Genomic DNA, 22,873 nt, shown 5'->3' with positions numbered 1-22,873 from the left:
GAATCATTATTATTGCTTCAAATTGGTGTTGACGGAGGAAAGGGAGTGGAAGAAGTTCATTGGTACCTGCCTTAGAGTAACCGCCCAGTGCGTAGTAGTCATGTATCTGCCGGGTACTCCACATTAATCCACCCTCTCTCTCAGCATCCAGAATGTGGAAGACAAGCTAGGCAGGTAAACCGCTGAACCAGAGATGGGTAATTTACATACATTATACTACGTACTGTACATTGTTTATGCTTCTGATTTAGTTGTTATTTAGTATCTAGCTACTGCACAACATAATTCTAGATGGCCCTACCGTGCAGGTATATGAATTATGAGTACTGTACATACGTAGCAGTTTAATTCATGGCCATGGCTTGGACAACAGTCCTGTAGGAGAGGCGCCGCGCCGCGGCGGGCAAGGCGCTTTTCTCGGCCGTTGGAACCGATCATGGTAAATCAACGGGAGCTATGTTCACACTCATCTACATAGTAGACGTGTGCCAGAGCAAAGCAGTGATGCAACAGATACCCATACAATATAAGGGCAACCGCATTGAGCTACCTCGAGCCACAGTTGAGGCCCAAATATGCTCAGCAAAACCCCTTCGTCATACTGAAGTCTAAGGCAGATGCAGCTTATTACTCCATCCCCTTCTGGACTCGAGCTTAACCGAGACTCGAGGGTGTCGCTCGTGGTCCCTCCAGGGTCCTGGATCATGCAATGACGTTGAACCCTTTTTCTCGATCTTGTCCAGATGGTGAATGAGCATCCGAGCGCGCGGCACCTCTCCCTTGTACAGGCCGGGCGGGATTTTAAGGCGCTGGGCAACATCGACACCAGGATCACGATGATCACTAGGCCACCACGACCATCCACCACCAGTGCTGTGATGCGGTGCAAAGCTCAAGACGGTAACTAAACGGGCGCACTTTTACTCATACGAGTAAAGACCCAAATCCATTGCCGCCCACTCCTTGGTGGGGCCTGTGACAAAACCGCAGCCCCAGAGTGTTCTAAGACTAAAGAAGAACGTCCAGAGGGGCCAAATGACGATGCAGTTGGGTTCCTACGGTGGGGACATCTGAACCATAAATGCGGCGCTAACTCTTAGCTCGCTGCCGAGTCAATGGAGGCCCATAATAAAAACACTGGAAAAAGGAAATACCGGCCGATACAGAGTCAAAATCGGACATGACGGCATGCATAAGAATCAACAGATGTGATGCATTTGCTGCCGACCTTACAGTTGACAAAAGCACCTTCTCAGATCAAATAGGATATTGACTGAATGCAAACAACCTCGTTGTGTGGTTTTCTGTCAAAAGGTGGTTCAGGACATGACACTTTCTCCCGACAGTGCTACTGCCTCGGTATACTGCCCCTACTGTGAAGAACATCTTCATCGCGGGAGCTCATTTCCCGCCGTTCGGGCTGCTGATTGCTACGGAGAAGCTAAAAGTCGTTAATATCCCGCCCTGCCGGCGGTGACAGCGTATCATTGACAGGTCGAATGTGCTGTGGTCCAAGCGTGCAGAACCGTGACGAGAGCATACACCACAATTTTTGTAGCAGACCTCAGCCTGCGAGAGGACAAGATATAGCCACTGTTCCGAGACTCTCTGCATGTATAATCCTGCAAAAACACCAGGCATTCTCTTTGCTGTACTCCGTAGAATGGTCTATGAGGTGCCGATCAAGGTGGGAGTGTCCATCGTCTAACTTCCTTAACATCCTTAGAACCTTTCCCTAGATTGAGTCCTCGGCAACACCAACATCGACTTGCGTCAGTGGCTCACTCGATTCACTTCACCGATCCTTTGGCGAGGGCTAAACTTCAATGACGCTAGGTATGAACAAACTCCTAGAGACTTTGAAATAGATTCATTTTTTTTCTAATAGTGACTGGTGACGGAATCAATATCCACCTGCTGTTCAAATCTACACGCCCGACCGCCCGACCGGTCCGTGATTATACTCAATACCTCGTCATCACTTGATGCCTAGAGCATGGAGTAGCTCATTGCCCACTCTGCTGCCAAAAAGTCCCCGAGTCGGATCGCGGGCTGACCAGCGGTAAGCCTGAAGGATCCGCTTATCGGAGCGGCGTTTCCACCCTCCCTCAGGCTCTGCTGAGATCTTATCCAGTGTCGATTGTCCAGTGCGAATTACTGTGCGCGCACCCTTCAAGTCGTCATGCCCATCTTCCTCGTAGGTACTAGAACTCCCGCCTCAACCATCGAGCAAAAGCAATTGAAATGGTAGTAACCTTAAGTGATAAGACAACCCCTCCTGTCAGAGGAAAGTCAAGGCACTGTATGTAGGTACCCCTCAATACATCATTCCCAACAGATCCCAGTCTCCGAACTTTTCCCTCCCCCCACGGCCAATGCAAATCAATCAATAGCAGATCACCGTGTTCCTGCATCTGAACCACATTACCATCCCCTTCCCCTCCCCAGAGCCAAAAAAAAGACCCGGCCAGATCCCAATCCGAAGGAAGGAACAGGTGAGACATTCCGTCTTACTAATCTTCCTTGTCCACCGTAAGAGAGGGGAGAAAGGAACGGACGGAAGGGGAGAGGACCAAGAGGGGAATGAGATACAGAAAAAGAGTAGAATCGCTGCAACCCGGCCGAGACGGTGTACTGTACTGTCGACTACGGGAGCGCAGCACAGCACGCTGGTTAATCTCACCCACATTTCCACATTTCCACCTTGCATGCTTGTGGTGGGAGAGACAGTCGGAAATTATCCCACCCGCCACAGAAAGCCTCTCATGGGCCGGGTAATTTTATTGTTGGATTGTTCGCCGAAGGGAAGGGGTAAAGGAGGAGGGAAAAATGCCAAACCAAATTAGCAATCAGGAACGACACGCGGGAAAGTCTCCCAGGACCATGGTACGGAGCTTTTTATTTTGATCAATCAGTTCTTTAAGGCACTATCCGAGCTTTTCGCAATGCCGCCCCCCCTCCCTCCCGGCTGGGTTCAGTCCGCGCGCGCGCGATCAATCTGATTTATCCCCCAGGCTCATGCATGGAATCCGTCACCTTGAAAATTACGCACCCATAAGAAAGAGACCGACATGAGAGATGACCCATTCATTGTGCGAGAATCATGGACGATTGCACATCAGTAAGTACACTTGAGTACTAGGTAGTTAGTTGCCTCTCGGCCGCTAACAAAATTCTACCTCGAGTACTGTACTTTACACCAACCAAAAGTCACACCCGCACCCGACGCGATCATCGTTGATAATAGGCGGAGTAATTTTATCTTCTGGTTTTCGATCACTAGGTACAACCAAACTGTGGGCCACTTCTACGATTGAGATTCTCAGTCAAAACCAGAAAAAAAAAACAAGCAGAAATCCTGTGATGGGTTTAGGTGTTGGCAGTTGCCCATCCCTCTTTTTGCTTTGGATCACAGATCTACTAGCTTTGTACTACAGAGGTCAGCAAGGGTATATGCCTGTAGACCAGACAACCTTCTTTGCTTCGGTTCAGTAGCTCCCAGCCGTTGCATGGGGTGAGTGGAATCTGTCTCTGGAGAGCATCTTATGACTAGGTAGCTTACACGCCGCTAAGTTAGTGACTTCATGCTGCAGCCCAATATGCGGGGAGGGTTGGCGGTGACAATGCCGTTGAGATGTATGTACATGTACAGTACATGGACCGTGTGGCGAAGAAGTGTCTAATTATGTGCATACTGCATCGTGAAAACGAGGGCCCAGCTTCTACAATATGGGGTCTCAAAGTCATTTTATTTTCCCGTGTGGGGAAATGTACAGTACTGTTATACCTTGCTTCAATGATAGAATTTGTTGGGGAAGAAGGGGGGAGAGTGGAGGAGGGGAGGAGGGGAGGGTCCAAAAAGTCAACTCAACGACAGCACTGCAGGACACCATCAGCCTAAGTTCAACGGGCTGATCTTCGCAGGGAATAAGGAAATCGGGCCCGGGGTGTTTGTTTGCCCTGTCCACGCAGGGACCCTCTCCCTCCCCTCCGCTAATCATTAAGCATGCGCCCAAATGTAGGGCAGAGGTGTACCCCCCCCCCCTTCATCATCAACTTTGAAATCTTTGATCTTCCATCCCTCAACGGCTGATCAACAACCCCCACAGTCCCTGGAATCACATGAGATCTACTGTGGCGATTCAGCACAGTGGCTCAGAACACAGGCAACAACAAAACAACCTCTCCACCAAAGACACGCCAGCATTAATGTGTGTGCCTGGACTGATTGACTTACCAACCAGGAAACCCACTTGCGTACTCAGCCACCCTACAAAAGACACACAACACGTAGCTTGATACTGAGCACACAGTATTCCATATCTAGGATGTCGATCATTCCTCGCCCCGTTGGAAGCCAAGGGGATTCGCTTTCCCTCCTCAGCCACAAACCCGCCACGTGAGCTGTTGATCATTCCACACAATCAGCGCCAAATGTTATACTCATACTTAGTGCACTCCGTCTTGGAGGGCACAGACAACCCAACAAACCCCACATATCTAGTCTATTCTGGACTTGCCCGATGATCGGCACAGGGTCGGAACTGTACAATAGCCCGCTCTTACTTGATTATTGCAGTATTTGAAAAAGATACTTGTGGGTTAGGTCTGTGGTCATGGTACGTGCGGGACTAGATATGGCAGACTGTATTTCGTTGTTCGCAGGCCTTACGAGTAGCTAGCAATGGGTTTACGTCCAGAGTCAGGCTAAGCTTAAATTGCCGGGATGGGCTGTAGCGGACCACGTTGGATGGTGCGCTGGCATCCAGCATAAGAAGGGTAGCTACCAGTTGCTTGTGCCCTGTAGCCATGACTATAAGATGCCCCAATAAGATGCTTGCTGGGAATGCTTCGCGTGTTAGTCCGGTCGTGTAGCTGGATTCTTGCACTTTTCATTATAAGGAAACCCACCAACGCCATCGACCACCGTGACGCTAAAATCAGAATTAGAGCAGCTCTTGGAAAACCGTTCAAGCATCGGACGCCACGTCTTGGATTCGAGCGCCTTTCCCGACAGCATGCATACTCACTGGCTGGGCATCTTCTTGTACGCTGCTGGATCCGGATTCCTCGTCCGCACCACTCTGTGTATGGGCTCTCTCCCAAGACGTGGAGGCACACAGAATGAAAGAAGCTCGCACAGCGTCGAGACAACCCAAGCCAAAGGGCCACTCCACCTCACGCCTACCTACTAAATAATAGATAAGATAACTCCCCTCCTCGGGGATAACCCTAACCAATGACGTCAACATCATTTGCGGCAGTCAACTACTTGACCCAATTCGATATCCAAACCACCCTCAACCGACATGAATCAACACTGTTGGCACCAGCAAAGTGGTTACTGAAGATGCGCAGAGATCGCAAAATGTTCCAATCAAAACGAACTTGACCCCCCTTCCCAAGTGCGCAGGAAAAAGAAAATCCCGGTCAAAGCCAGTAGAAACTCCGGATCTAAATGACCCAAAGTCTACATGGAGATGCCCCGGGCCTCTCAAAATACATCACTGCAATTCGAAGCTATCGGGTACATCGCTTCCGCAATCTATTCGGCTCCCCTTCCAGAACCCGATACCGACGACTCACGTGGCGGCTGAGGAACCGTTTTATGGACCACGAGTCGTGCGTGTCGTTCTTTTCACTAGCAGTAGCAGTAACAGTGGCAGCAGTGGCGTTGCCAGGATGGGAGCTCAACCCGAAAGAAGAGGACGACCCTTGCACTAGCCATCGGGTTTCGTCTCTTGGTTCTTCTGGTCGGAAGGATGTGCTGGTGCTGGTGCTGGTGCTGGTGCTGGTGCTGGTGCTGGTGCTGGTGCTGGTGCTGGTGCTGGTGCTGGTGCTGGCTGTTGCCATTGACGCTGCACCCATTTGTCTGACTGTACACGCAGCAGGTTTCTGGCGATGTTGACGGGGACAATGATAGACAATGGTGGATTGATTTTGAACAATGATGACAATGGGGGCGGTGGCTTCCTCTTTTCTCTTTCTGGGGGGATGCGCTAATGAGTCTTCAGTGGGAAATAGGTTTGCTTTTGCCAGAATAGTAAATTGGCTTGATCTAATTGAGTTATCTCAGGTGGAGAGTCATCTATGCTGTGACTCGGACTGGAACGGTTTTGATGAGAAGCTGGGTCCGAAATTGTACTCATAGGCAACAACGAAGTATTCGATGGTGGCTGGTGGGCGGCGGCGGCGGCGGCGGGCTTGGATGAATGGACTGGCCAGGTGCGCAATTATTGTTGGGTGGTGCTTAGTTGAGGACTCAAGTGGAGTTTGGAATTCCTAAAATAAAAGCAGTCTTTATTGGAGTGGTAAAATAGAGATTCAAAACCTGTCTCAAGCTGTTATTGAACTCGTTCGCAATAGGATGGAAGGTTATTACTTGCAGTAAATGCGGTAAGCCTCGGAGATACTGGCTCAGCTACGGGACAAGTCCGGTTTGCTTTTTCGATCGAGGTAAAGGTGTAAGTCATATGTCATGTAAGTGTAAGTATCTCACTGTAGGCCGACAGTCACATTGATGATTGGTGACTTGGCTGGATATAATGAATCGAGTTTACATGTTACTCAGTATGTACTCTGGATCAACTTCGGAACCCTCGGAGGCAGGAACAGTAGGCGGGACAGAAATAGAGAACCAAACCACGGTTCGAGGATGGGGGCCTTCGCCCATGGTTTAATGAGCCACGCACGTGTTTGCCCCGTCCGCTATTGTTGCGATTCAATACGAACCACTGGTGGAGATTTAAATCCATGTTCTAGAAGATTGCCTACCTTACCGTTTTGCTTAGTACTGTATATGTATGTACAGTAGCTGCAACTGGAGCGAGCCGGTGCTCATACAGCACTGTCGGTAGGTACTGGTGATCTCATAGCTGCAATCATATGATGTGGCCATGCAATATCCGACTTCTTCTGACCGGGCGCTTTTTCCACCGGTCCACTATATGTATATAGTAGTAGTCACAATCGGTGCGGTTGACATCTGAACTCATTGGGTACATACATCTGCTGACGTTGAACAAGCCCTTGCCAGCTTCGACCGGTTGGAGGCGTAGTATCCCAGGCAAAGGCTCTTACCAACTGCCACCAAGCATGGTCATTGACAGGCACAGCCCTCCAGCTTCAGGCAGCTCTCTGGCCTCATGTTGGCCATCTGATTGGTCTCCACCGAGGAATGAGGGGTTGGAGGATCCAATCTTCGCCTCCAGGCTCCCACTCATACTTGATGGTACAGTACTTAGTCCGTCAAGATCTGATAAGGGCAGCTACGCCATCAACAACTTGCACCTTAATCTCGTGGTTAGTCAGGAAGCATTCCCGCTATTGGGTCGCCTATCCTTAACTCTGGTAGCAAGTTCATATGAATCTGCTGACGCATTGTCTGTCTGATATGTGGACCGTCAATCCAGCCGAAAGATGAGCAGCTACGTGGACCAGATACGGTTCACTGCACAGGCTATTATACTGTGCCAATTCAAAAGCCTGTGAGGGTCATGGGAGCTTATGGTTGTGGTGTATATTTTACCCAAGGGAGTAGATTTTACAGCTGAAAGATGGAGGTGGCTTGTTGGATCAGGTCAACCAGCAAATGAGGTCTCCCGTATGTCCATCTCGACTACATCCTTTATGAACACCCTGCCTGCTGGTCAATAGGTCAACAACCCCCTTCTCTTCCAACGTAGTTCCCATCCATATCAAAACCAGATTATCGCCCCCAAAGGGCACATTCGAGTGTCAGGTCTTAATCTCGAATTCATGTACGGAGACATACACCATGTAACCGTCAACGCCCGAATCCCCGATAACCACCACTAGAAGGTATATGGTACCTCACAGTGCCAGAATTCCCATTTTCCGTAAACCACCTCACATCCTCTGCAAAAGGACCAATCTAATATTGTAACAGCCTCACTACTATCAAAACTCAACCCCAAATTCCCACCCATTCGCAACGGATACCAAACCCCACTGCCCCCACCTCCAGGCTATACCCAAATATCAAACTCCCGCTACAACCGATCTACCTAATGACCCCGTATACATACATACCGTTTCCCAACCTCGCCCACGCAGCGCTATTCAGAATTCTTAAATGAACAACAAGAAATTGCGACTAACTCTCACTTTGTACCGGTTACATCTGCCATGCTCCGCAACACACACATGCAGGCAGCCATAAACATCTACATCAATAACCGCGCGCGAAAAAGAGAGGGGGGAGGGGGAAGGTAAATTCCGGCCTGGAATGAGGGGCAGGGCTTCGGTTTGTTCAACCTCTTTGTTGCCTTGAAGGCGGGGAGGGTGGAAGAAGTCTTATCTTTGCGACCCCCCCTCTTCGTTCTTCCTTCTATGTCGGTCGTGGTCTCAGGCTGCGGATACGGGAATATCAATGGGCTGGTTTGGAATTGGGCTACGGGATAACTGGACAATGGGATTGTTGTTTTGAGGGGTTGTGTGCGACGGGGAGAAAGTTGGGCAGTGGATACCGGATTGTGAGTGGGGGTGCAGGATGGCTAGCTACAGTATAGGTTTGGATTTGGGCTTTGCTGGGGGTTGGTGGGTGGTTGTGCTGTTTGTAGTGCTCTGGGTCTGTGGGTGTTTGGCTTTCACTCTTTGGGGCTGGTTGGGATGAGATGGAAGAAGGGCTGGGTAACCTCGGTGGACTCTGGGGACTCGAGAGAGGGTTGGTGTGTTTTGTACTGTTGTAGGTTGGATGATGGGACAGAGGTTTCCCAACGGGATCAGACGAGGATGATGAAGATGGTTTGATCTGAGGTTTGATTTGTGGGTTGTAAGACTAAATAGTAGCATAGCACGCAAGACTATGGAAGACCCCTCCAGTTACCACTGTTAATATGTATAGAGGACTATCCGTGCTATTATAGTGAACAAGACGAGATTCAGATACACGTGCCGTAGTACGTATGGTATGCTAATTGGTGATGATAGTTCAGATTGGGATGTAGCAGTATCCACAGTGGGTTTATGTGCTCTTTGTCCTTAGCATCGAGCCGAGTGCTCGTCATATTGTTGTCTTGCAAGCTCGTGGGGTGTCATTGCTCGAACAAGACCATCAACTCAGTCTAAAAGGGTCACCATGGGATGAGGGGTGATATGATGGCAGCTTCTGATACCAGGCGAGCGGCTGACTGGATGATAAGAACTTCGCACGTCCAGATCATGTTACAGAAGAAAGACACACAATACAATGTAGTCACAAATCTATTGTACTTTTTGTCTGATTAGAAACAACGAGACACACCATCTTTCCAAGCCGACAAACGCCTTGAGCGTTGGGATATATCATGACCTTAGAACGCCAAAATCCGCTTCATTCAACTGATACCACAAGCCGCAACTCTCTTGATCGGGCACGGGAAGCATAAACTAGAACCAGATCTTAATCAACTCCTCACTCACCGCACTTGGCGTCAAGACGCCGCTGTCTGTGATCAGTGCGGATATCAGATGGGGAGGCGTGTAATCAACCACGTCCGAGCTGTCCGGCGACTTGACGTTGGGTGTGGGCTGTGCTTGTTGCTGCTGCTGCTGCGTGGCTTCGTCGGCGACATCTTCTTCGGTCTTGAAGTCGATCACGCGCTGCTCAATGGGCAGGTCGTACTGTCCAAGCGGGTAGAGACGGACGAACTTGTGGCTCTCCGCCACGACGTAGAAAGGCTTGCCCATGGCCTTGGCCAGCAGACCGATCTGGTAGGTGCCCATTCTCGACACGATTCCGCCGTTCTCCACGACACCCTCCGCACCGACAATGACCACGTCGGCCTTGCCAAGCGAGTACGCGACGGCGGACTCCGGGATCGTGGCCACGGGGACACCCTTCTCACGCAGCGCGCGGACTGTCTCCATGCCCTCGGGCTCCGCCGACGAGCCCTCGACATCGCCCTTGGCCGGGGACAGCACGTAGATCACCCGGAATCGAACGGCGGACGGGCCGCCCTTCTCACCGGCAGCCTGCTGTAGCAGCGAGGCCACGACTCTGGAGCCACCGTTCGTCAGGACCGTGCTTCCGTCCCGCACGAAGCCTCTTCCGAACGCCGCAATCTTGTCTCGGCTTTCCTTCGCACGTCTGATGAACAGCCGGCCGTTGGACAGCAGGTGCGCCCTGATGGCATTGAAGTCTCCGGCGGGTCCGAGCTGGCCCGGTCTCTGTAGCGTAGTGATCAGGTATCGCTGGAAAAGATCGGTTCCAGCGGAGAGGCCGATGGGGTTCGGGATCGACTGTTTTAAGTGTGCGGTGGATTTCTCCAGGAGATCGAGCGTCTCTGATATCGTCGAGGAGGGGGAGTGTGTGAGGAGTAGCACCAAGGCCTCGATAGCGGCGATTGGCATGGTCAGATCTGGATCGGAGCGGAGCAGCTCATTGTACGTCGCGACGATGCTGGCGACTGTTAGCAGCTTCGAAGGCCGCATGGGCTTCCCATGGCGTCGTCAGGGTTGACTACTTACTCGAACGGCTTCGCCGAGGTGGAAGTGGCAGCTGCCATGATGACTGATGATGCGCTGAACAGCTCTGGAGGAATGATGGATTGAAAAGTCCGTAGGAAGCTGTCGTGCAGCAATTATCCGTAACAATTATTGTCCCATGGTCGCTTCGCCGCAGAGTCATCGAAAAAGGGAAGCGTGGAGTAAGTTTGCATCGTTTGTATATACTGCCCCTCTTCTGGTGCGCTAGTCCGCTTCCGGTTGCCATGCGAGGCCCTTCACTGTAAACAATCAATCATAACATTCAGCCGAAACACGACAACCACGTTTGCATCACATCTTCTCCGACGAATAACTTAGGCGTCGCCTCGTGGAGAGGGTTCTTCTGCATCATGTCTTACGGTCATCGAATGAGTCAACAGTTCCACGGCTCCCAGCAGCACCACAACAGAGGCGGCCGCAAGAAAGAAGATGAAAACGATGCTCTGATGCGACTGGTGAGTGCATATCACAAATCCGCCCACCCCGTCTAGTGAATTCGTGCCCTGACACTCTCAGTAGCCAGACAAAGAGATTGCAGGATGTATCAACGACATCGGCATACCCTTCACCGCCGCCGACCTGATCAAACCGAACCCGCAGCAGATTCAGATGGTCTTCGAGTGGTTTGCGGAACTCCTGATGAACAACACCCGCGAAACGGTGGAACCAGCAATGCGCGCCGCGGCAGATGATGTTTGTGGCGACTATCCGGATATCGTGCCCACGGATACACGCAACTTGATGGGATTTTTCACCGGTCTGCGGCGGTTGATGATGGAGGTACCGATCTTGCCCCCTCCCCCTCCCGGTTGTGACTTCTGACTGACTGTTGTGACTGCCAACCAGTGCGGTGTCAACGATTTTACTTTTACCGACCTGACCAAGCCGACCCACGACCGTCTCGTCAAGATCTTTTCCTATCTCATCAATTTCGTGCGCTTCCGCGAGTCGCAAACCCCCGTGATCGATGAGCATTTCAACAAGGCGGAGAAGACGAAAGCACGCATCGATACCCTCTACGGCGAGAATCAGGAGATGGAACAGCGTCTTGAGGAGATGCGCCGGACTCTGAAAGCCAACGAGGCGCAGGTCAAGGAGAAAGTCCGGAGGAACGATGAATTGAAAGCACGGCTCCTCGAATTGAGACGGAACCAGGAGCGAGTTGCGGAGACACTGGAGCGTGTCAAGGCGGACAAGGCCAGACGACAGGCACAGCTCGAAGAGAAGACAGAAAGGGTGGTGCGCACCCGGCAGGAGGTCGAGAAACTACGACCTTACGTGATGGACAGTCCCGCCTCGCTTCAGTCGTCCCTAGCTGAACTCTCTGAGAGTTTGTATCGTGAGAAAGCGCAGATTGACGCCATGGAGAAGCGGGCAAGAGCTCTGCAAACCTCGTCGGATACGTTCACTGTTGTCAGCAATGATGTACAGGCATGTGTGAAGCTCCTGGAGGATATATCCGTTGAGCTTCAGAAAGAGGAGGAGGAAGAGTCCAGAGCTTCTAGAAACAAAGAAGCTATTTCTGAAAGAGGTAACAATGTAAGGGAAGTGGAGCAGACAGAGAAACTACTGCAGCGACAGTTGACGCGGTGGAACGAGAGAATCGAGGCTCTGCGGAAGAACGCGCAAGAAAAGGCCGAGGCAGCCCAGGCCCGCATGGAGGAGCTGCGGGAAATCCAGAAACAACTTCGCGAGGAGCGAGCAGACAAACAGCGCGACATGGAGCGTCGGAGAATCCGCATTGAACAGACCGAAAAGAAGGTCAGTCATCACCTCTAACTGTCACCGTGCTTAACTGACCGTTATCTAGATGGCCGATCTCAAAGAGAACATTGAAAGCGAGATCCAAGGCGCTCATGACGAATACCTGAAGCTGGAGTCGCATATCAAACTTTACATCACTGATATGGAAAAATGTTTATGATCTGAGGCAATTCTGTCAGGGGCGCGATTTCGGGAGTTTATGGATTGGTTCTAGGATACCCGTATGATTCAAATATTGCATTGTGGGAGTCTTTCATTACTGGGTATTATTGAAAATCTCTGTCCTCTTCTATCTCAGTGTGTTTTTGAGCATTAGCCCGTGCATCATCCACGGTGCCTGCAATGGCATAGTCTTTCTCAATGAACTCGAACCAACGTTCTGCGACTCGTTTCACGGGTACAGTTCGTCGAAAGAGGGCGGTTTCCTCTGAGACACGCACAGTACTATTCAGCATGGGCACCTGTGCATTCCACGGTGAGACTTCGTGGTTCGTTGAGTCTTGGCATTCGCAGAGCACAAGGTCCATATCTGCTCTGAAGGAGGTTTCTGCGAGTGCTGCAAAGGTTCTGGACAGGCCTTGCGCGGAGAATTCCGTGGTTGGGGCATGGAGAGATAGGGAATCAAGGACCGCCAATAGAGGCCGTGCTTCGGTCTGCTCGTGTGATTCCTTTTCATCCTGAGGGATACGTTGGGACCCTACTACCGACAAGCAAGCGCGTAGATTCTCCAGAGTTGGGCAGAATAATACTCTAACCCGGCTGGATCTAGACAATAGTCCGATGGTTTTGCCGTAGATGTGATGGCGCCCAGCGACTTCTCCCCTGGTTGGATGAGTAGCAGCGAGCAATCGGGTCAGAAATTGATCCCTGGTTGAGCATACAATCAGGGTTGTTGAGATAGAGTCATGTTGTAAAACTGATTGCAGGAAGTCGGGAGTAGAGCCGGTAGAATATACCTGTCTGGTTGAGCCCATGGCTGGGCCGACTGCTCTGTAAGTGCAGCCACTTGGACGAAGGCTTTGTCCCGCTTTGCTAGCACCTTCGAGCTGAAGAGGCTGTTTTGACTGCCATATCACTTTGGCAATTGGTGAGTCAGACACCGATAGACGTCGAGCTGGGACGTTAATGTACGGAGTAGAGAGAGGGGATAAAGACCGGAATGAGGTACGGAGTACAGAGTAGTTGTTACTGACCTACTGTACGTGCGCGGGAAAGCTTGAAGGGTGGATCCACCCAATCGATAACTAAGTTACTTAGCCCAAGCACGTTACCTCAAATCGTCATTTCGGCTTGCCCGCCAGAGAATCACCGAGCACCCAACTTCTCTCTAGCTCTGCGTCACGGAGCGTGTCCCCTTCCAAAAAAGCTTCGTCTATTATCGCCTTCCCGTGACGGGCTTCGGAGGCAAAAATGGAGACCATTTCACGGATCTCGTCCATGCTGGAAACAGGTACTGTCCGCCCGACTGTCATTCCGCCAATTGTCCTCGCTGCCTAAGTAGACTGACTGACCGGAATGTTGTGTCAAACAGCCCGCGAGCTCACCCTCGAAGCAGCGCAGTCCGCAGCTTTGAATAGAGGCCCCGGCACGGGGGTATCTCCCCGCAACCTGACGGCCTCGCATATCAAGAAACTATTGGATAGTCGGAGTGACCGCGAAGTCCTCGATGGCATGCGACGGGTGATCACAGTACGGACCAGACCCTCCCCACCAGCCGCAATCACCGAAATAAATGACTAACCCTGTTCTTTGTGAGCACTCAAGTTGATGTACCGAGCCGAGCCATCACTGCCTTTCTTCTCCGCGGTTGTCAAAAATGTAGCAAGCGCCAACTTTGAGGTTAAGAAGCTGGTCTACATCTACCTGGTCCACCATGCGGAGACGGAACCGGACCTTGCGCTGCTGTCCATCAACGCCATCCAGAAGTCGCTTACAGACCAGAATCCGCATGCGCGCGCCATGGCGCTTCGTACAATGGCTGGGATCAGAGTCCCGGTCATCAGTCAGATTGTATCCCTTGCTATCAAGAGGGGATGCGGGGATATGAGCCCGCATGTGCGCAAGGCCGCGGCATTGGCCATTCCGAAGTGTTATCGTCTGGATCCAAACTCCCTGCCGCAGTTGGTTGGTTATATCACAACGTTGCTCGGGGACTCCCAGTACTTTGTCCTGGGGCCCGCTGTGGCTGCGTTCCTGGAGGTTTGCCCCGACCGGATTGACCTGATCCACAAGCACTACCGGACCCTTGTCAAGAAGCTGGTTGATATGGATGAGTGGAGCCAGCTTGCAACGCTGCGCCTTCTAACTTTCTACGCCCGGCAGTGCTTTCCTCGCAAAACCAAGAAAGTCAAGCGCGCGACAGAAACCAAAGGATTCTACGAAGATGACGACAATGGCAACGAGGTGACGGACGAGAACGAGGCCGATCTGGATGAGGTACCGGTCTTGGATCCGGACTTGGAACTTTTCCTGCGCGCTTGTCTGTTGCTGTTGCAGAATCGTAACTCGGCGGTGATCGTTAGTGTTGTCCGCTGTTTCCTTCATCTCGGCACGCCCGAGTACCTTCAAGCTGCTGTTGGTCCGCTCATCGCTCTGCTCAGAAGCCCCCAAGATGTGCAGCATGTTGCGCTCTACAATATCGTGGTCGTGGCTTTGAGACATCCCAAGCCATTCACGAAGTATGCCACGCATTTCTTGGTTCATGCCATCGATCCGCCTCACATATGGCGTCTGAAGCTCGAAGTGCTCACGATAATATTTCCCCACTGTGGACAACATCTAAAGAATGTGATCCTGAGCGAGCTCCAGCATTTCTCGCAAAGCACGAACCCGGAGATGGTCCGAGAAAGTGTACGCGCGATAGGACGTTGTGCGCAAGCTGATACCAGCGCTGCAAATCACTGCCTGCGAGTCTTGCTCAGCCAGATCACGAGCCAGGATGACAATCTGGTAGCGGAGTCATTGACCGTCATTCGTCATCTCATCCAGCAAGACCCTCCTTCGCACGAAAAGACGGTCATTCAGCTTGTAAAGCATCTGGGACTGACAAGCAATCCCGATGCAAGAGCTACGATTGTGTGGCTTGTCGGGGAATTTGCCGGTGCCGAACTCGAAAGAAATATTGCTCCCGATGTCCTGCGAATCCTGGTTCAGGACTTCGCCAACGAGGCCGAGGCCGTGAAGCAGCAGATTGTCCTTCTCGGCGCAAAGGTCTATCTCCATCATCTGCTACGGAACCCACCTAAGGAAGAGCCAGAGCCACAAACGCAACCACCAGCTAAAACGGAGGAGGCAATCATCAATGAATGGGCCGACACTCCGAATGAGCAAGAGCCTGAAACCAATGGCCAGGAAGAGCACAAGAGTGAGCCCGAGGAGGACCAGATAGCCTTGCTTTGGCGGTATATCCTTCTTCTGGCCCGATACGACTCCTCCTACGATCTTCGCGACCGAGCACGACTTTACAAGGCTCTCCTTGCGTCTCCTTCGATGACGCAGTTGGCCAACCTACTTCTTCTCGCACCCAAACCTGTTCCCCATGCCCCCAGCCCGTCCGAGACGCGTAAGGATCTCTTGATAGGCTCCTCGACCCTTGTGATCGGGCCGGACGCGGGCATGCTCGGACTCAAGGGTTATGAGAACCTTCCTGACTGGGTCGGAGCCGGGCAAGAGCCCGACCCGCGCCTTCGGGAATCAGAGGTCAAGCCAGACCCCACCGGACGGGCATCGATGACGGCAGGCGAGCGACTTGATCAGGCTCTCAAGGAGCATGAGCAGAGCGCCTCGTCTTCCAAGAAGGCACAGCTCGGTCGTCCAGGAGGGGCATCTTCGAAAGGCAAGACGTTGGACGAGTGGCTAGAGGAGCCGGAGTCTGAGAGTGAGGAAGAAACGGAGTCAGAAGAGGAGGTAACTGACTCTGAGTATGAGACCGATGAGGAGGAGACGGAAGAAGAAGAGACTGGAGAGGACGAATCGGAAGAGGAAGAGGACGAGACCGATTCTGAAGACCGGGCGCAGACGACAGGACTCTTGAAACGGTGATGGCCGGTTCACTTTCTCGTGTAGTGATAGAGCTTACTTTTGTGAACATGTAAATACCATTCAAACCTTGCTTTCCACTCTGACATTCGTTTTCCCTCTTGTCCCACGAAGCACAACACAATTGCGATAGCCGAACAAACCACGCTGATTTTAGTCAACTGGCGGGAAATACAACGACAACAAGTCAGGCGGTGTCCTGTGGCAGAACGGCGGAAGATGTGAATCCTCCCTCACAGCGAGGCTGAGACGGTCTCAAGAGATCACGCCTCAAACATCGGACCATTCGCTTTCAACTTCCTGGGATCCGTCTGGCTATGGCTGAAGCCAGCTGCGAGTGAGCTGATCGCACATCCCTGCCAATTTTACCGCCTACCCGCGTCCAAGACTCCGAGTCGCTCGCCAGGTTGTGACCCGCGCGCGCTCCGTCCCTGCTGCTCTTCCAGTAGACTCAGCTGTCGGCCACGATGCGAGCTACTGCAGGAACCTCCCTCCAAATTCAACACATCCCTTCTTCGATCGACCTACCTATATCACAGTCTATGCGTCTTTTCTTCTGTGACCGTCACTGAGAACTGATCGCCCGAAACGACCATCCGTTTACACCTAATCTTCGAGAGACGGACGCGAAACGACCACATCCGCCTCAGCCCTCCCTTCCCAACCACTTTACTTTCTCAAAACAAAAGACCCCGGCCTCGCCTCACCTTGGCTGTATAATCAGATAGACAAAAGAGAAAAGCTCCCACCATCAGAAACGGGAACCCGACCTCCACGGGTCACCTGCTCCCAAAAATGCCTGGTTTACCGGGTAAGTCTTCCCCGCTGCTGCGCTTCTTGCGCTACGCCGCCACACCCAAAACCCTCCCGTGCCGAGGCAATTTCGCCTTTGTCCCCTCTAAACTGAATATCATACTCATCTTTTTTTTATCTATGTGTTCGTAGCGAGTATCGATCTGGATGAGTGCATCGAGAGACTCTATCGCAAAGAGTTACTGGCAGACTCCGTTATCGAGGCAATATGCGCCAAAGCGAAGGAGTTGTTGATGAAGGAGAGCAATGTTGTGCACATTGCGGCTCCGGTGACGGTCGTCGGAGACATCCACGGACAGTTTTTTGATATGATTGAGATTTTCAAGATCGGCGGGTTCTGTCCGAATACGAATTATTTGTTTTTAGGTGGGTTTTCCTTTTTTCCCTTTTCCCCGCGGAGGAGTTCGTGGGGGAAGAGAAGACAACGGGGTTAGGGGATGATGAAGGCCTGATGCAAAGAGAGGGATTCGCTGCAGTGCGGCGGTGAACGTTTGAAACAACTCGAATGGCAAGCTGACTTCGCCCCCCTTTCACTCTAGGCGACTACGTCGACCGGGGCCTCTTCAGCGTGGAAACGATCTCGCTGCTAGTGTGCCTGAAGCTGCGGTACCCGCAGCGCGTGCACCTGATCCGGGGCAACCACGAGTCGCGGGGGGTGACGCAGTCGTACGGGTTCTACACGGAGTGCGCGCGCAAGTACGGCAACGCGAACGTGTGGCACTACTTCACGGACATGTTCGACTTCCTGACGCTGAGCGTGGTGATCAACGACCAGATCTTCTGCGTGCACGGCGGGCTGTCGCCCTCGATCCACTCGATCGACCAGATCAAGATCATCGACCGCTTCCGCGAGATCCCCCACGAGGGGCCCATGGCCGACCTCGTCTGGTCCGACCCGGACACCGAGCGCGACGAGTTCTCCCTCTCCCCGCGCGGCGCCGGCTACACCTTCGGCGCCCAGGTCGTGCGCAAGTTCCTCGAGGTCAACAGCATGTCCCACATCCTGCGCGCCCACCAGCTCTGCCAGGAGGGGTACCAGGTGCTCTACGACGACCGCCTCAGCACCGTCTGGAGCGCCCCCAACTACTGCTACCGCTGCGGCAACCTGGCCAGCGTGCTCGAGGTCAGCGATACCGGCGAGCGCTACTTCAACATCTTCGACGCCGCGCCCGAGAACGATATTCATCGCGGCGAGCAGCAGGCGCAGCAGAATAAGGACGGCCAGAGCCCCGTGATTGATTACTTTCTGTGATGATACCCCCCTTTGTTTTGTCGTGTGTTTTTGTGGTGAGATGTTGCTTGGTTTTGTCTAGTCTAAGAACATTTTGCTTCCTTTTTTTTCTTACTTTCTTCTTCTAACATATATCTATTCTGGGTTGTCCCCCACTCCCTTATCTCCTTTCTGTGCATTTATGATTTCTCAGGGGTGGGAAGTTGGGTAAATATTCAAGCATTTATAGACCGCTGTCAGGTGCTGTCATGTAAGAGATATTTTAAGAGATATTAGATGAGTTGATACTGGAAAGAAGAGGGCCTCAGAGGTGAGGGTTGCGAACAGTTCTATCAACAGTTGGGAAGCCAGTCTTAAAACTGACAAGATACTGCTACATACTACAAATGACGTGGGTCATCACCAGCAACATCACACAACCTTTTACAAGTAGTTATATATATGGGCTAAAGATAGCCTATAGATCTGCCTAAACCTCTTGGTGAGGTTACTGGTTCCAGTGCTAGTTACAAAAATTGTAAGACATTTTGAGAATAAGTTCTCAACTAGTTCAAAAACCAATTCAAGACTACTCGCCAACTTCAACCCTTTTTCCACTATGTTGTTTTCCAAGTCAGGTGTGCGTGTGTCCAATAAAGCAAATGGAGCTAGACGGAGACCGGGGGGGTAAGGTGGGCCATAGGATCTCCACACTATTACCAACGGAAGGTTCGCATGCAACTCATATATGCAGATATATATATATAGTTGTAGTATAGTATAGTCCACTAAGTCCCAACCTCCCATCAAAAAAACAAGAGAGATTCTAGATGAAAAGTAGAATATATATATATGGAAAATCGGATAGGTTTCACTCAGATGATGTGTGCGAACAAATGCGTCCCAACGCTTGTAAATACTGGCAAGAAATAGTTATGCTGGCCCCATGGGACAAAAAAAAGGATGGGGTGGATCTTTGATCGTGGTTTCATAGGAAAAGAGAACACAGACAAGGAGGAAAAACAAAAACGAAGATGATCTACCAGTCCTTGGCGATGTCGAACGACCACTCGAACTGGAGGTGAGTGTGGTCGTCGTCGTCGATGAACTTGGAGATGGCGTTGTAGTGGCCACGGTACAGCATTCCCGAGGGGGCTTCTTCGGCGGCGACTGTTTCATGGAAAGGTTAGTTGGTTGTAGTAGTATGATGGGGAGGGGGTTTTAGTTGGCTCGGCTTACACTTCTTCTCGTAGAACTGCTTGTCGGTGGTGTTGGGGGCGTAGCTTCCCTGTGACGAGTTATTAGGAAATTAGGGCGCGGAGGGAGAGGAGGGGGAGGAAAACTTACCAGCATCTCCTCATCCTTGCTGACCCGGACACCCTTGCGCTTGACGACCTGCAGGTACTTGAGGCCGCTGAGCACCTCGTGGTGCACCTGGAAGACGACCTTGATGTGGAAGGTGGAGCCCTCCTTGATCTTGAAGGGCTGGTCCTTGAGCCCCTCCAGCGCGCCGGGGGCGGACAGGTCGATCACCACGTCGGACCGGCCCTCGACCTCCAGGGCCAGGGACTTGATGATGCACTTGCGGGGGTCGCTGGGGTCGCCAATCGGGGTGCCGGAGTTGAGGCCGAGCGAGGCCTTCCACCGGTTCAAGGCCTCGTCATCCTTATCTATGGTAAAGGAGGGAGGGATGGTTAGTAGGGGATAGAGACCATTGATGGCTTTGATGTTGTGGAGAAGCCTATAGAAGTCGCGATGCGGCCAGGTTTGTCTTTTGCATGGGGTAATCAAGCAAGGGGGAGGGGAAGCCGGCGTCAATGGCCACGAGGCAGAAGTAGAGGAAAGAAGAGGAGGGGGCGGAATGCTTGTGACAACAAAAGGGGGAGGAAGAGGGACACATCAAGAACAAATGATCACACATACCAAGCTCAGCATATTCGTTGATGGTCTTCTTCTCGCCGACCTTGAAGCCCTCGGTCTTGGTGGCAGTGAGATCGTCTTCGTGTTCAGGCATGGTGGTGATGGTGTTGTTGACTTGGTTGTTTTGGTGGCTCTGGTGGGGTATTTGGATAGCGGATGGGAGAATGTGTCCAGAAGTAAATTGCTGGGGAAGATGCTCGCCTCACAGATGGCGATTTTCTTTATTAGCCCAAGGACCAATTCAAGATCAGGAATCGAAGAGATTTCAAGTAGGGTCACTCACCGAGATTAAAATGAGGCCAGGAATTGCTGGAGGAGAGAATTGTTTTGGGATGTTTTGGAGTGGAAGGCCAATTGAACTACTAAAGGCCAAGTGGGGGGAAGGAAAAGGCGGTGGACAATCATGGCTATTAATGGATGGCCTTACAGGAGGGGGAGAAATTTAACTTATGTGTACTACAGTTATCTCGGATGGGCCAGACTCATAGACTCATCACCATCACTAGCACTGGCAGTGTGTACTGTACCTACCTGATTGATCGATTCCGAGTCATGAAAGTGCTGGCCACGCAGTAGTCGACCTCATACGAGAGAAGACGACTGCTTGAGAAGGTGGCTGTTTACCAAATTGTACCTCGAAGGTGATCAGTCCTTTTTCTTGCCAGGCCTTCAACATGAGGATTGCCCGGTCTTAGTCGAGGTTCCAGGACTCCAGATGAGACATTCCTAGCCAAACATTACTCGCACTATGAAACCTCTGTCAAAATCAGCAACCAAGCTTGGACAAGGGGTGCTGTTGGATCTTATCCGCTTCATGGTGGAAGCGCTTACTGTGTTTCTTCTCACTGTGTAGCTCTTCAGTGTGGGGTGAGTGTACAGTAACAGTGCCAGTACCTAGCACAGTACATGGCTCCTTTTCGAGCCGATCAACACTGGTGCTCCTTTAGTCTCAAACTAAATATACCCTTGGACTTCTCATAATATGTACCAGAAATCCTAGTCCATATTTATAGAATGGTGTATATGTCAACTCTGGGTGTCGACTTCTCTACTTAGTATCATGAGTCCATGCCACTATGGTCATCATCTCACGCCGCGCTAGGGGCCAGAAGGACCGTTCCAAGATCGTGATTGCCAGGTGCCAAGGTGCTCTTATCAAGAGCTACATACTGTGCAGACTATTGGAGGTATCTAATTTCGAGGGAAGACATTCTCTGAGATACTTGAAGCCTAGGAGACTTCATGTACTCGCACTAATCGCTCTTCATACAGTCAGTCCAACATCCGAGGGTCATTAGTTGACTCAGAGACAATCGAGCTTTTCTACCCTGAGGATATACCAATCCAAGTTTCAGTGTTTTGACAGTCCCCGTTGCCGAGGTTCCATGTTTCCCGAGCAGGTCTGCGAGTTCTATGTCCGAATGCGGCATTGTTCTGGAAGAGCGGACCAAGGTCTGTATCGAGGATGAAGCGCTGAGCATTGCAAATGTAAGAAAGATATTGCCTGCTGCTAAAAGAGTCCTAAGTTTCCGAAGGGAAGCAAGTAGATTAGCCATCATTCGAAGCCGTTACAAGAGTCTCTTACAGTGCTATTATTCATGGTGCGCATGGCTCGTGGACTGTCCTAAATCTGGTCTGCTTGACTGATAAGAACGAATTTCGCGCGAAGCCAGTACAAAGCGAATATACGGAGTACTGTCAGTTCCCCCAGACGGTAGGGAATTTAGCGAAGTGTCAGCCCTGGCTCGGTGCATGTCCTTATGCATACCCCCATGTCCGAACTTCTGGCAACTTCTGGCAAGGGATTTTGCTATCTAGAGCTTTTCTTTGGTTCTTATACCCTTCTTCTTTTTCAACGGGAGAACTCTCTAAATTCGAATGTGTTATAATCATCCATGTATCCCGTGGCTCGATGACGAGTCGAAAACCCCCGCGACAAACTAAGGTGAGGCCCAACAAACCAAAACAAGAGAAGCGCGTCACGGGGACAACCGCGCTAGCTCAGGCGCCAAGGCATCGATACGTAGTGGGCGTTTTCTGTAATTCTTGATACCGGGGGATGAGCCGGCGGCGCTGGTACTTACTTTTCGGGTTAGAGGATGGGCCAATTGGTACGGATGACTGGTTGATTCAACGGTGATGCTGCAGTAGCGCCGTAACATTAGCCGGGCGGAACCGTCACGTAACCAGCGGAACATGCAATGATGGGAAGCGATTCGCCCGTCCTGTTTCGCTCGACTTTCATTCTTTGATTATTTTCCCTCCCCTACTCCCGAGTCTAGAGAAACCTAACCTTTTAGCGACTGCTGCTGCTGTTGTTGCTGCTACTGCTTATCGACCGAGCGCCGCCTGGACTCCTCCCACACCCCCATTCCTGCCTTTATCATCTGGCTGGTTGTCGCGTATTTCCTTTCAAGCTTCACACCCCATCTACTGTCCGCCCGGTTTCCAAACCGTCGTGTCTGTCACCTGTGCGCTTTCGTCTTGGTGACGTCTTCTCTTCTCGCGATTTGTAGACAAGAGAGCGGCGACAAACGCGCCTGCAACGTGGCCGCCGCTTTGGTGTCGCATCCCCCATCCATCATCCCACTCACTACCGTCCATCGCCCGAGTCTTTTCGAGTCTCTAAATTGATACCTC

General features: G+C 51.5%; 10 protein-coding genes across 10 annotated transcripts; 5 read left to right on the top strand and 5 right to left on the bottom strand.

Moving 5' to 3' along the window:
* Positions 1–1,888: 1,888 nt before the first annotated feature.
* On the top strand, positions 1,889–2,740 carry BO66DRAFT_100040 (uncharacterized protein). The gene is made up of 3 exons (XM_025641739.1): positions 1,889–2,062; positions 2,135–2,197; positions 2,269–2,740. Exons 1-3 carry the CDS (start codon positions 1,986–1,988, stop codon positions 2,534–2,536), a joined length of 408 nt encoding a protein of 135 aa, XP_025503495.1. The 5' UTR covers positions 1,889–1,985; the 3' UTR covers positions 2,537–2,740.
* BO66DRAFT_100004 (uncharacterized protein) lies at positions 2,725–3,612 on the top strand. Its single transcript, XM_025641738.1, has 3 exons — positions 2,725–2,886; positions 3,015–3,121; positions 3,186–3,612. The coding sequence occupies exons 2-3, from the start codon at positions 3,072–3,074 to the stop codon at positions 3,493–3,495; spliced, it is 360 nt and encodes a 119-aa protein (XP_025503494.1). The 5' UTR covers positions 2,725–2,886; positions 3,015–3,071; the 3' UTR covers positions 3,496–3,612.
* Positions 3,613–4,242: 630 nt separating this feature from the next.
* Positions 4,243–7,223, bottom strand: BO66DRAFT_429205 (uncharacterized protein; the record flags this gene model as incomplete). Its single annotated transcript, XM_025650441.1, has 7 exons — positions 4,243–4,813; positions 4,912–4,934; positions 5,031–5,188; positions 5,587–6,058; positions 6,146–6,282; positions 6,844–6,943; positions 7,081–7,223. The coding sequence occupies 7 exons, from the start codon at positions 7,221–7,223 to the stop codon at positions 4,632–4,634; spliced, it is 1,215 nt and encodes a 404-aa protein (XP_025503493.1). The 3' UTR covers positions 4,243–4,631.
* Positions 7,224–9,239: 2,016 nt separating this feature from the next.
* Positions 9,240–10,616, bottom strand: BO66DRAFT_375391 (translation initiation factor eIF2B subunit alpha). Its single transcript, XM_025645645.1, has 2 exons — positions 10,471–10,616; positions 9,240–10,402 (listed from the first exon to the last, which is right to left on the bottom strand). Exons 1-2 carry the CDS (start codon positions 10,506–10,508, stop codon positions 9,391–9,393), a joined length of 1,050 nt encoding a protein of 349 aa, XP_025503492.1. The 5' UTR covers positions 10,509–10,616; the 3' UTR covers positions 9,240–9,390.
* Positions 10,617–10,762: 146 nt separating this feature from the next.
* nuf2 (kinetochore-associated Ndc80 complex subunit NUF2) lies at positions 10,763–12,573 on the top strand. The gene is made up of 4 exons (XM_025647474.1): positions 10,763–10,943; positions 11,008–11,268; positions 11,335–12,249; positions 12,299–12,573. The coding sequence occupies exons 1-4, from the start codon at positions 10,839–10,841 to the stop codon at positions 12,410–12,412; spliced, it is 1,395 nt and encodes a 464-aa protein (XP_025503491.1). The 5' UTR covers positions 10,763–10,838; the 3' UTR covers positions 12,413–12,573.
* Positions 12,466–13,531, bottom strand: BO66DRAFT_99934 (uncharacterized protein). The gene has a single exon (XM_025653765.1). It carries the CDS (start codon positions 13,224–13,226, stop codon positions 12,519–12,521), a length of 708 nt encoding a protein of 235 aa, XP_025503490.1. The 5' UTR covers positions 13,227–13,531; the 3' UTR covers positions 12,466–12,518.
* Positions 13,532–13,560: 29 nt separating this feature from the next.
* BO66DRAFT_471894 (AP-3 complex subunit beta) lies at positions 13,561–16,360 on the top strand. Its single transcript, XM_025652911.1, has 3 exons — positions 13,561–13,702; positions 13,784–13,941; positions 14,017–16,360. The coding sequence occupies exons 1-3, from the start codon at positions 13,663–13,665 to the stop codon at positions 16,291–16,293; spliced, it is 2,475 nt and encodes an 824-aa protein (XP_025503489.1). The 5' UTR covers positions 13,561–13,662; the 3' UTR covers positions 16,294–16,360.
* A 725-nt stretch (positions 16,361–17,085) lies between these two features.
* Positions 17,086–18,355, top strand: BO66DRAFT_439086 (serine/threonine-protein phosphatase; the record flags this gene model as incomplete). Its single annotated transcript, XM_025651129.1, has 3 exons — positions 17,086–17,101; positions 17,236–17,469; positions 17,643–18,355. The coding sequence occupies 3 exons, from the start codon at positions 17,086–17,088 to the stop codon at positions 18,353–18,355; spliced, it is 963 nt and encodes a 320-aa protein (XP_025503488.1).
* A 708-nt stretch (positions 18,356–19,063) lies between these two features.
* BO66DRAFT_392335 (rho GDP-dissociation inhibitor) lies at positions 19,064–20,617 on the bottom strand. Its single transcript, XM_025647473.1, has 5 exons — positions 20,517–20,617; positions 20,237–20,417; positions 19,661–19,983; positions 19,553–19,601; positions 19,064–19,483 (listed from the first exon to the last, which is right to left on the bottom strand). Exons 2-5 carry the CDS (start codon positions 20,325–20,327, stop codon positions 19,353–19,355), a joined length of 594 nt encoding a protein of 197 aa, XP_025503487.1. The 5' UTR covers positions 20,328–20,417; positions 20,517–20,617; the 3' UTR covers positions 19,064–19,352.
* A 653-nt stretch (positions 20,618–21,270) lies between these two features.
* Positions 21,271–22,120, bottom strand: BO66DRAFT_392334 (uncharacterized protein). Its single transcript, XM_025647472.1, has one exon. It carries the CDS (start codon positions 21,787–21,789, stop codon positions 21,487–21,489), a length of 303 nt encoding a protein of 100 aa, XP_025503486.1. The 5' UTR covers positions 21,790–22,120; the 3' UTR covers positions 21,271–21,486.
* Positions 22,121–22,873: the final 753 nt, after the last annotated feature.

The sequence above is a fragment of the Aspergillus aculeatinus genome (genome assembly GCF_003184765.1).
Source record: "Aspergillus aculeatinus CBS 121060 unplaced genomic scaffold BO66scaffold_27, whole genome shotgun sequence".
NCBI lineage: Eukaryota > Fungi > Ascomycota > Eurotiomycetes > Eurotiales > Aspergillaceae > Aspergillus > Aspergillus aculeatinus.
Note: the sequence above shows the minus strand (reverse complement) of the source record. Positions and strands in the feature narration are given on the sequence as shown.